Source organism: Podarcis erhardii (assembly GCF_964252035.2).
Source record: "Podarcis erhardii genome assembly, chromosome: 7".
NCBI classification, from domain to species: domain Eukaryota; kingdom Metazoa; phylum Chordata; class Lepidosauria; order Squamata; family Lacertidae; genus Podarcis; species Podarcis erhardii.
The window spans coordinates 67,509,510-67,522,040 of record NC_138511.1 but is presented as its reverse complement, the minus strand read 5'-3'; the positions used below and the strand labels follow the sequence as shown (position 1 = coordinate 67,522,040).

Sequence of the window (12,531 nt, the reverse complement as noted above, 5' to 3'; positions counted from 1 at the left end):
GGGCACATATAGGATTACAGCCTAAGGCTGAAAGAAGGATTTATGCAAATATATCCGGTTTGTGTAATATACTGTATATGGGTAATAGAATTCAACTTCTCCCACAGCAAATTCAGGTTTACTTGAAATTTTGTTTTTCAATTGGGGTCCTTCTGCCCTCCCACGACTCTGTGCCATTCTCTTTGTTCGGCCTTTGCCAACATGATGCCCTCCAAGTGTTTTGGGCTACAACTCCCATCAGGACGGCTGTACTCGTTGTGGCTGAAGGGAGTCGTAGTCCAAATTATATAGAGGGCACCAGATGGACAAAGGCTTTTTGTGTAACTGTGGGTGGAAGAAGTTCTGGAGTCAACACAATGCAGCTGAAGAGGAACTGACCTATACCGTCTTGCTTCTCTCTCCCCTTCCAGGGTTCCACGTGATTCCAACCATTTCCAGTATAGTTCCAGAGAGCTGCTTACTGATTGTTGTAGGGCTGCTGGTCGGGGGGCTCATCAAAGCTGTGGGAGAGACCCCTCCAATCCTAGAGTCGGACGTCTTTTTCCTCTTCCTGCTCCCGCCCATCATCTTGGATGCCGGCTACTTCCTCCCCTTACGCCAGTTCACAGAGAACCTGGGCACCATCTTGATCTTTGCCGTGCTGGGGACGTTGTGGAACGCCTTCTTTGTGGGCTCGCTGATGTACGCCGTGTGCCAGATCAACGGCACTGGTTTGCAGGACACTGAACTCCTGGCCTGCCTGCTTTTTGGCAGCATCATCTCGGCAGTGGACCCTGTTGCTGTGCTGGCTGTGTTTGAGGAAATCCACATCAACGAGCTGCTGCACATTTTGGTGTTCGGCGAGTCTTTGTTGAATGATGCGGTCACTGTGGTAAGTGAAAAGGACCGTAAGTTGGAACATGTGCCAGCTGCCTCAGGTTTTGGATTTGGGGCTCTGTTTAAGGTGGAAGGATAGGAAGCAGATCTGATCCCTAGGGCACTATCCGTCAAGCGCCACACAAACGGGTTGGCACAAGAATGGGAATGTAGGGTTGTATCCAGAGTAGTGCTACATGACTTGTTCCATCGGCTCAAGGACTTTTGCAGTGGAACTTTCCCTTCTTTTCTCCCCTTGTGCACCCCCTAAATCTGTTCTAGGGGTTCTCCCAACCCTCCAGAACAGATTTGGGGATGTGTGTGTAGGATATTCCATTGCACAAGCATAAATACTTGTGCAAAAGGAACGAGTACTTTGCATATCACCCTTGGCATGTTGGTCAAGGTACACAGTCCGCCTTTGTCTCCAAAACTGATCACGTATATGCTGTGGAATTTTGCAGGAAGGGTGTGATGTAGTTGGAGCAACAAATGTACATGCTATCTTTGAATATTAGGTTGGTTTTTACACACACACACACACACACACACACACACACACACATCCTTTTCTGTCCCCCATCAGGCAAGTGAAAGGAAGCGCACGGTCCAGTTTGCTGAAAATCACTCAGGGAGGTTGCAAAGCAGGGGTGGTGAGGGGCCTGGTCTGGAGAAGCGGGGTATCTGGGGAGGGGTTGTAGCATGGGGGACAGTCCTGAGGGCCAGATAGTGTGGCTTGGAGGGTACTTCCGACCCTTGGGCTCTACCTGTGCTGTATACTGTAAGGCAAAGTCTCTTAAGAATGACCTGGATGTAAACTGGATGATCAGCCAGGGCATGATTTCCACTTTGCCAATGAGGAATTGCTGTCAGCAAATGGCTGAGAATAGAGAAGCAGTTGTGCCTTTGCTGTAGCTCTTGTGTTGGTCTGGTTGCAAGATACCCTTCTGCCTGTAGAGAAGGGGAAGGGCTGCAGCTCAGTGGAGGAGCATCGGCCTTGCAGGGAGAAGGTCCCAGGTTCAATCCCTAGATTCTCCAGGCAAGATTCCCACCCCCCCCCAAACTCTGAAACCCTGGAGAGCTGCTACCGGTCAATGTAGACATTAATAAACTAGCTGGAGCAACAGTCTGGCTCTGTATAAGGCAGCTGCCTGTGTTCCAGTGCTAGGGCAGTTATCTTGCATGCAAAAGTTCCAGGCTCAATCCCTGGCATCTCCAGGTAGGGCAGAAGAGGCTCTCTGGCTGAAGCCCTTGGGTGCCATTGCCAGTCAGTGTAGATGTTACTAAGCTTGAAGGCTCAATGTTTGACTTGCTGTAAGACAAGGTTCCTGTGGGACATTTGATGCTCCCTGCTCTTTGCAGGGTGGGGGGAGAGCCTTTGGGGGACATGCAGCTCCCCACATCTCACCTTATCGCCTTCCAAATGTGTGATCTGGCAGGGACAGAGGAGAGCCAAGCTGGGACTGAAGCCTATTTGTCTCTCTCCAGCTACAAACATTCAGGCTCGCACACCTGGTGGGATTTGTGCGTGCTTAAATTGTCAGTGGGCATCGCCTTGCCATGCCTTCCGTTGCTAAGGCAGATGAGGATTTTCACCTCACCCATCAGAAAGCACTTGAAAGTGCAGTGGGAAGGAGGGCGTTGGAAAGCTGATTTGTGACTACCAATGTGGCAAAAGGGCATGGATGGGTGACTCATCTGCGTTGAGGCCTCTGCTGCCCAAGATGTGTACTGTTACTTCGTAGTGACTCAAGAGGGTGGTGCTCCTTGCCTTTTCCAGAAGGGGTTTCTCTGGCGTGGTTGTGATTTATTGCAGCTAGTGAACTCCTTTGCCCTTTGACAGTTTGAACCTGTGGCTGTTCTGTTTTGGCAGCAGCGTTTCCAGTTCCAAAAGGCTGCGAAGCTACCCAGGGGGTGCTTCCACTCCCCTTCCTAATGTGTGGGACATAGAGCCCTCCTTGCCCGAGAGGAGGGCATTTGTGCCAGCTCCCCCCCCCCCTGTACTATTTAGTAGAGACCTTGAGAGCAGCCTTCCAGAAGAGTGCCGTAGAAGGCAGTAGGACGGTGGAGGCAGGAAAGTTGTGTTGCTATGCATTGTTATAAATCAAGTTGAATGTGCAGTGCTTAAACATACTGTAATTCACAGTCTCGTACCAAGCTTTACCTAGGAATTCAAAGGAATCAGAGAATCTGTACAATTTTTAAATCAGTGATTAAAACCAGTGCAGTTTTGTTCAGCTCACCATCTTGATTCAAAATGGCCTCCTTGAATTCTGGAACTGTCATGAAAAGTTTGGTTATGATATCTTAAGAGCAGGGCTTTTTTTTTCCAGCCGGAGTTCAACTCTGGCACTTCTCAGGTGGGGCACCATTGCCATTCTAAGAGAACAAGGGAGAAGTTCACAGTGAGCTCCAGGACCTCTTTTTCCTAGAAAAATAGCATTGCTTTAGAGGTGAACAGTGATCAGACAAACCACTTTCCAAAATATATAGTAGACTAGCAGAAAGTACCTGGTGTTGCTCAGGAATTATAAGAAACAACAGAGTTCTGGGATCTCTAAATGGAAAAACGTAATTTGTTAGTTTCTAAGGCTGTGCACGTCACGCGCACACAAACCAGAAACACTCAATCCAAATTCAACCTCAAATCAATTCTAGGGTGGGGCTAATGTTCAAGTGGGGGGGGGATTGGGGGAAGAAGATGCTGTATCTCCTCCCCTGCTCTCATTGCACCAAAGGGAATAGGAGGGTTCAATCCTACTGCTTCATTTCTCATGTGTTCCCTGCTACTTAATATATTTATCTGTTTCACAAGATTTATGGGCCGCTTGATTGCAATTAAACCTCAAAACAGTTTGCAAAAAGAATCAGGGTGGATAAAAATCAATGTGTTTTTTATTTTTTAAAAAATTGATTATTTTTTAAAAAATCAGATTTTTTTAATTTAAATCAGATTTTTAAAAAATTTAAATCAGACTTTTAAAATAAAATGCTTTTGGAGGAAAAATCTTTCTAGAGAGTTTTCTATTTAAGTTCTATTTATAGTCCAAAGGCTTTTCATCAGGAAATAAGCAGGAAATTCCTGCTTGGCAGGGGGTTGGACTCAATGGCCCTTGTGGTCTCTTCCAGCTCTATGATTCTATGATTCTATTCTATAAGAATTTGTTTTAAGTTTTTCATGTGTGTGTGTTTTTTTAAATCGTTTAACCACATCAGTTAACAAACATAGATACATATGCTATAATGTTATTGTTTTAGTTAAATAAATTGTTTAAATTGTTATTAAGGAAATGATTATTTTTCTCTTTCCAATGAAGTACAGAAAAGTTGTCCAAATATAAACAATAATTTCATAATTACCTATCTTTGTATTCCTAATAATATAACCAAATTAGTAAGTTTTTATATAACTGTAAAAACTACTCTGAAAATTTATTATTCCAAAAATGAAACTGTTATCTGGTTGTAAATATTAAGATTATACCAGCAAGAATGAGCCTTTCTGACTAGTGATTTAAATTGTGATTTAAATCTTGATTGAAATTGATTTGATTGAAATCAAAGCCACCCTGAAAAGAATCAAATCATAAGATTATCAGGTGTGTTTTTTTAAAAGTTCAAAGCAACTTTTCCAAAGCTTTCAAAAAATAATTAGCATCAACAATAAGCAAAAAACCCAGTTTAAAACACACGCCAGCATTCTACATCTCTGTACAGGCTTGCCTAAACAAAAATGTTTTAGCCGGCGCCAAAAAGGGTATAGTGAAGGCGCCTGGCTGCCTGATGTCAATATATGCCCAGTAGTGTAAACAGATCTCCACTTGCAGTGTTCTCAGTCCTGTTCACTATTATTGTCCTCTGGGGTTTTTAATTTTTTGCTACTAGTAGTACACACAGTAATTCATAAGGCTTAGATCATTGAATCCTCACTTGGCCTGAGGCAGACTGAATGCTGACAGACTGTGGTTTGCAAACAGAGCCAACCTTGTGCATGTGAGCTGTGTCCTTTCTCTGGAGCACTGCCCTGGTAGCCTCTCGCTTTGCCTCACATGGTGGGGCATCCCTAAGATGGTCCTCTGCTGAAGGTCTTACTACCCATAGAGACAGATGGTCCTTCAGGAATCCCGATCCTAAGCCAGAAAGGGATTTAAAGGTCAACACCAGCTCTTTGAATTCCTCACTTCATGGGATACGGTGCGCCGTTGTGGTCATCTCACCTCAAAGAAAGGATGTTGTAGACTTGGGAAAGGTTCAGGAAAGGGTAACCAAAATGATAAAGGGGAAAGGTTGCAGCGTTTGGAACTTTTTAGTTTGGAGAAAAGGCAAGTAAGAAGTGAAATGATAGAAGTTCATGAATTTGTGCAGGGCATGGAGAAAGTGGATAGAGGAAGGTTTATTTCTCCATTGTCTGTAACACTAGAGTTTGTGATCTTGTTTTCCCCTTTGCACATGCCTTTCCAGAAGACAGGGCATGGCGAGAAAGAGGATGCAATGTTCCAAACCGGAGAGATCTCTCCAAGAAAGACGTTGAACACTAAGCGACCTTTGGGCCATTGCCTTAATGGGCCAAGGCAGGGCGTGCCATGCTATGAGGCCTTGCCCTTTTTGTTTGCTTCTCCTAGGAACATAGGATTATACATTGAACATAGAACATTATACATTGACTGGCACCAGCTCTCCAGGGACCCACACGCCCCTCCACCCCATCTCCTTTGGTTGAGTTCACGGGTGAACTTGGTTCAGAATCTGACCTAAGAAGGGTGGGATTTTCCCTTCCATCCTGGTAGGGCAAAGCTCATTTGCCCAGGGGAGCTGAATCTATAACTGATTTTTTTTTAAAATGCCATCCCTGAATAAGCAGTAGAAGCTTGGGAAGGGAGAAGCTATAAAAAACACCATATGTAATGGAAATTAGGAGCAAGAGGAGCAATGTTAAAGCAGTAGGAGAGTTTTCGCCAAGTTTATACAGCAGGAATGTGGAACCTGCGGCCTTCCAGATGTTGTAGGACTGATTCCAACTCCCATCAGTCCCAGCTGCCATGGCCAGTGGTTAGGGATGCTGGGGGATGGAGTCCACAAATGCCTGAAGTGCCACAGATATCCCATCTGTTTTACACAAGCCAATCCGCACATCACAGTAAACCATAGTTTACTGTGTGTTTACTATTGTGAACTCAATGAACTTGGCTTTTTTGTTCCTCCCTGCTGACACTGGGGAGAAACAAACCACAGTTCCTAGCTTTGCCCTGTATCCAAGCCAGGGAACCTGGATTGTTTTGCTCTCAACAACCCCTGATCAGTGAGCCGAAAACAAAGCTTGTCTACAGATTGTGTCTTTTGGGGAACAAATCAAACCATGACCCCTAGTTCAGATGTAATGCTAAAGTAGGACTCAAGGTTTTGTTTCCTCCTAATGTATGTTGGGGGGAATGGAGGGGAAGAAGATGGGAGCAGTTTGCTTGTGCACAGTAAACCATGGTTTATAGTTTGCCACAATGTTCAAATGAGGTCTTTTAGACCTATGTTGTGGCACGTTCTCATCTTGGACGTCTCAACAAAGGAAAGTGGTGTTGTTTTTCTAATGATGGTCTTTTGTAACTCTTCTAGAGCTCTGTAACAGTAAGGGAGGCTGAAGAAGGACAGAGTTAATAGGCAGTCTTTGAAAAAGGCTCTGTGCTGGTCAAGGTTGAAATTCCAAGAAAATTGTACAGTGGAGTTTTGGTATTTTGACACTGATGGAACAGGCTTTGGATTTCACTTCCCACCTTGAAAAAGCATTTGACAATGGAGACTGTACTGAATGTGCTTCAGCAAAGAATAAGTAGCTAAATATTAAAACAGGAGCTAAAAATTAAAATGTCAAAAAGTTAGGATAGCACTCTTGCTCCTGGCCAATTGTTTTTAGAGAGAGAGAGAGAACACTAGATTGGCGCAGAGTAGTGTGTGTTTAGATATATTTACTGTTTTCATCAGCATCCATCAGTATTATTGCTACTGCTGACTCTTAAATTAGAAAGAAATATTCAGGTTTTTTGAATGAATCATTTACAAGTCAAAACAGCCCCTCTTAGAAATTAAGTATCATCATTCCCTTCAAAGGGTTGGTCATTAAGCCAAGAACGAGCCTGCACACTTCCAAGCTTTTCATTTCTGTTGCAGACTGGCTTTGACACTTGAATCCTATTCTCATTAAGCCACAGTTCCCTGTTATGTCTGAAACAAGGAACTGTGGTTTAATGTCAGTTTACCCATGATCTGAGTCTAGCTGAAGATCCTGAATAGTAAACGGACATAACAAAGGATAAGGATCAGAGCCCTGAAACCAACACATGGGAGACATGTGAGCCCAATATTCATCACTCAGTTCCTGAACAATGGTTTAGGAAACCAGGCTCATTGCATGCAAAAAATTGTTTTAAAAAGCCCTAGGGGTGACACTGAAGGTGTAGGGCAGTGGTGAGGAATTTTGGGCCCTCCAGATGTTCTCAACTCATAACTCTCATTACACCTGGCTGTTGAGTGTGTTTGCTGGATCCTGTGGGAATTTTTCATCATCTGGGGAGCCAAAGGTTCCCCATTCCTGGTATAGAGGTCAGAGAGAGAGAAAGGAACACAGATTCCTACTAACTGCATATTAACCAACTCACTGGTGAAAGCAGAGCAAGATGGCAGCTCTTTTCCAACTACTGATCTCAGGGTTCTTTTGTTCAAGCAGAGCAGGGCTGCTTAGTTGTCTGCATTAGCCTTGATAACTCTTAAGGCAGCAATTAGGAACGAGGTTTGTATCCAGCAGGATGAGCTCTTGTCTATTTTTAATGCTCCCTTTTGATCCATTTCTCGAAACCTCCCCACTTGCCTTGTGGGATACTAATTTCTCGTCTCTCTCATGTTGGCACACCTGTGGCCAACCTCTGATCAGTGCTCCCGTGAGCTTACATTGCTTATCCCTCCCTCCCTCCCACTTTTGTCATTCCAGGTTCTCTACCACCTTTTTGAAGAGTTTGCTACGTTCGACAAAGTCACCTTTACCAATATCATCCTGGGTTTCCTCAGCTTCTTTGTGGTGTCTCTGGGGGGCGTCTTTGTCGGGGTTGTCTATGGCATCATCGGAGCCTTCACCTCCCGCTTCACTTCCCATATCCGTGTCATCGAGCCCCTCTTCGTCTTTCTTTACAGCTACATGGCGTACCTGTCCGCAGAACTGTTCCATCTCTCGGGCATCATGGCGTAAGTATGGCGGTGGGTGGGGGCTTGGAGGCCACATTTGAATTGGAGTGTAGGAAGCGGCCTTAGATGGAGGCAGACCTTTGGGGTCGGAGTGGTTGGGTTTGAACCTGGGACCTTTGGTGTATGGAGGCTCAGGATTTTCAAAAGGGGTGTATCCCTTGTGACCTTACTTGATTGTGTTTATTAATTTCAGGCTAACAATCTATACAATCCTAATATGCAGGCCTTTGGTGCATAATAACGATGTGGTGGGCAGAAACAAAAATTCAACCAAGTTGTAAAACCCAGAACGAAACAGCAGCTGCTAGCTCAAAAACAAACCTTGTGCTAAATGTTACATGTGAATGCAGCCACTAGGATAGCATGCATCTGTTTGTGAAGTCCTACATATAAGTCACTGTGGATCAGGAATTCTAAAACAAAATTCTCAAGTTAGTTAGCAGAGCTGGACAAAGACCTGCAACCATAGGCGCCAGCTCTAAGGGGCCTAGACCTCTTCGGGCCTCCCCAAATGGACCATGCTGAGCCACCCCAGCCTCCTTTTCTGCTGTGTGAGAGCACAGATAAGCTGCCCAATCTTTCATCTATCCCAGGGCACCCTCTCTCTTCCCCTCCCCTCCCCTCCCCTCCCCTCCAGCACCCTTGTCCTGGACCCAGTGCCCGGCAAGCCCCCCGCCACCTGTTGGCATCTGGATGGGGATAGGAGGGGGAAGTGTTCAGGCTGGGCCTACCATTATGCCCCAGCAAGCCCCCCAGTGTACACATTTCAGCAGTGGGTGGGGCCCCCATATTTTATTCAGTTTGGTGCAAGTTTACTTGCTATTGTTTTATTGTTGGGGGTGAGAAACCCTTGCAGGTCTGCTTCAAATTACCCAGCTCTCCACCTGATCTCCCTTTTGCATGCGCGCGCACACGCACACACACTAGTGTACAAGTCTTTTTCTACAAAAGCATTGTCTCCATGCATGAAGCCTGCACTGTACGAAACCTCTCCCAATTGGTCCAGCAAAATACATGGTCTCTTCCTGTTTTGTAACCCTGTTTTCTTAGAGGCTGACATAGCAACAGCTCCCCACCAAGCTCAACAAGTGAGTCATCATCGGGCTGGATTGCATCAGCCAGAAAAGGAACAGTGGCCCCCACTTGCATAGTTTGAAACCAGCAGGCAAAGGAGAAGCAATAGAGATAGCTCAGTTGGTAGAGCACGAGGCTCTTAATTTCAGGATTGTGGGTTTGAGCCCCATGTTGGGCAAAAGATTCCTGCATGTCTGAAGTTGGAGTATTGTCTCTTCCAACTCTATGATTATGTGAATCCAATCTGGGCAGAAGACCATGGGAGCACTGCAGAGGGAGTTAGGCCCCCCCACCCCCATTTTCAGCTGTCAAGACTTGAATACATGGCCCTGTTGCTTTACTGCAGCCTTCCCCAACCCTCTGCCCTCCCTCTTAACACCCTTATAACAAACCACTTCCCTTCATTCTTTGGGGGAAGCCATAACTTTTTACAACTGGCATGATGCTGCTTGAAATGCCACTGGAGCACAAGGGATGTATTGGTGTGCATGAACCTGCCCACAGACATTCCTGTTTCTTTGGGCAGGGAATGAAGTCTGACTGTTGCTCCACTCAGCTCACACTGACTGGCATCAGCTTTCAAGCTTTTTGAATTGGAGATGCCAGGGATTGAACCTTTGCATACAAAGCAGATGCTGTACCCACTGAGATGCACTCCTTCCACTATAAGCTGCAAGGAGCTGTCTTTACGCTGGGATTTAGCCCCCCAAGTGTCTTTTCTGACACTTATGTAAAGGTCTCTCCTGCCCCTAAGCTTTTTAACTGGGTATGTCACAGATGGAATCTGGGACTTCCGTGCAGACAAAACATGTGATCTACTACAGGGTTTTGGCCCATTCCTTAATCTCTTAGGCCCAGTCGAAATTGGCTGTTGTGGACTGTATAGAGTCTGCAAAGGCAACAAGGCCTCCCTGATTCTTGAGAAGAAATGAATGAATCCTGCCTGCTCTGTGGCTTTCCATAGCATACTTCTTCCTCCCTTGCAGGCTCATTGCTGCCGGAGTGGTTATGCGCCCTTACGTGGAAGCCAACATCTCCCATAAGTCCCACACCACCATCAAGTACTTCCTGAAGATGTGGAGCAGCGTCAGCGAAACCCTCATCTTCATTTTCCTTGGTGTGTCCACGGTGGCCGGGAAGCATCACTGGAACTGGACCTTCGTCATCTGCACCCTGCTTTTCTGCTTGATCGCTAGGGTTTTAGGTGAGGCTGTGGGAGGAAAAGTTGCAAGAGTGGTGGGAGATGTGGGGGTGGCCTCTGCCCACAGCTTGTGCTGCCGAAGGCAGGCCTCAAATCTCAGGTGTGAAAGGCCTGAAAAGGGCCAGAACAGCAGGCTTAACAGGAAAAGGATCCCCCCAAACAAGCCCAAGGCATCTGAATGCTTTTCTTGTGTCGAGAGCTTCATGTATTCCACGTTTGCACATTATGGCCGCATTTTGGACATCATGAGAAACCATCATTTATCAAGATGGGAACGAGCCTAATCTTCCTCACATTCTCCACCTTTTGATTTCAGTCGGCTGCAGCTTAGCATTAGAACTTGAATTCTGAACTTGTGCTTTTTTGAAGTTGGCTTGTTTCAAGTTAGTTAAGAATAGTTAAGATTAACAACGGTTTGTAAGGTTCAGAAGACATCACAGAAGGTGGCTGTCAGAGCTGCCTGAGGTCCCAGCTCACAAAGGACCAACGCCAGTTCTTGTTATATACAAAAGTCTTTACTGAAGTTCAGTTTCGATTCCAAAGCCGCGGCGCGCAGCTCTACGTCTTGAACTCTAGACCGCTGAAGCTCCGTCTGAATCTCCTCCCCCCAGACACCAGTTTAAGACTCTCGCCTTGCTCCACCTCTTCCTTTGCTCTTTCCTCCTCTGGGTCCGCCTGTCCACTGGGGTCTTGCCCTTTCTAGACTCTTCTGACGCTGAGTCCCCTGAGTCTTCCCCCTGCCTCCGGCGGGCTTTAGGACCTGGTTCCCAATCCGGGTTTTCTGCTGTCCCGCGCGCCTGTACATTTGAACTTGGCGCTCGCGCCCAGCCGGCAACCTTTCTCCTGACCGTTACACTGCTCCTGTCACTGCTTCCCCCTTCGGGGGGGCTAGCTGGACCTGACTTCCCCTCCGTTCCCTCACTCTCTGATAGAGGCGTGGTCAGCCCGGATTCATCTTCTCTCCCTACTGGAGGAGACGCTGGCCCTGATACATGGGACTCTTCCCCCCCACTACGCTCTGGTGGGGGAACTGGTCCTGATCTCCCGCTGCTGCTTTGGGAGTCCCCGCTGGCCCCTTGCTTCTGGTGCGTCCCCCCTGGGACCCCCCTTGCCCTGGCCATCGGCGCCCCCCTCTGGGAATCTTCTGAATCGCTGGAGAAGCTCATGGAATCTCTCGGGCCACTGTCATACTCCCCTACGCTGCCCTCAGATTCTTCCCCTTCGCTCTCCGTTTCCTCTCTCCCCTGTGCCTCTGCTCCTGAGCCCCTGACAGTGGCTAATAATAACAACAACAACAACAACAACAACAACAACAACAAACATCAAGCGAAATTTTCAAACTCTTCCTTGCAGGAGGTGAAGGGGGGGGGGGAGTTGCGTGAGCCCAGGAGGAGGCTAGGTTCATCCCTGTCTCAAACAATGTGGTTCATAGTGATTTCCAGATGTATTGGCTGAGCCTCTCTCTTTCTCTCTGCTTTTAAAGACTGCGTTTCAAACCTCATTGGAGCCACATCTGTGTGTGTTTGGTGACTTCCTCATTCAAATTTGGTAGCATGCACCACGTAGGGCTAGTGTCAGATACCACCCAAATTATACAAATTTGACATAATTTTTAGCTACGTGGCAGAATTCTTTGCCTTCCCATCTGCAGCGACAGTATACGGACCCTGAACTTTACTTTTCCCTTAACTGTTACCATTCCTTTTTATCATTTCCTCAGGTGTCCTGGGGCTGACATGGTTCATTAACAAATTCCGCATTGTGAAGTTGACTCCAAAGGATCAGTTCATCATTGCCTACGGTGGCCTACGAGGTGCCATTGCCTTCTCCTTGGGTTACCTCCTCAAATACGATCACTTCCCAATGAGAGACATGTTTCTCACTGCCATCATTACAGTCATCTTCTTCACAGTGTTTGTGCAGGTAGGCCTGTAGAAGCCCCTCTGTTTCCCAGGCCTGGGGGCATCATGGCAGCAATGAGGTCATGCAACAAAAGGAGGTGGTAGACCAGACTGTACTTAAGGAGACCATTTTTAATGGTCCCCCAAGAAAGGGGGCGGGAACTAGTGGGATATGGGGGAGTAAAGTGGAGGAAAGGCTAAATTAATCCAACCAAACACAGTCTAGAGTCCGTATTTAAGGCGTGCTGAATTCAACCAGGCTTATGTCTCCAC

General features: G+C 46.6%; 1 protein-coding gene across 1 annotated transcript in view; it reads left to right on the top strand.

Moving 5' to 3' along the window:
• Positions 1–12,531, top strand: part of SLC9A1 (solute carrier family 9 member A1) — a 69,952-nt gene that overhangs the window by 43,819 nt on the left and 13,602 nt on the right. The window contains exons 2-5 of the mRNA XM_081871499.1: positions 411–871; positions 7,832–8,082; positions 10,143–10,360; positions 12,078–12,289. Of these exons, the coding sequence (XP_081727625.1) occupies positions 411–871; positions 7,832–8,082; positions 10,143–10,360; positions 12,078–12,289 (1,142 nt within the window). The remainder of the gene's footprint in view (positions 1–410; positions 872–7,831; positions 8,083–10,142; positions 10,361–12,077; positions 12,290–12,531) is intronic.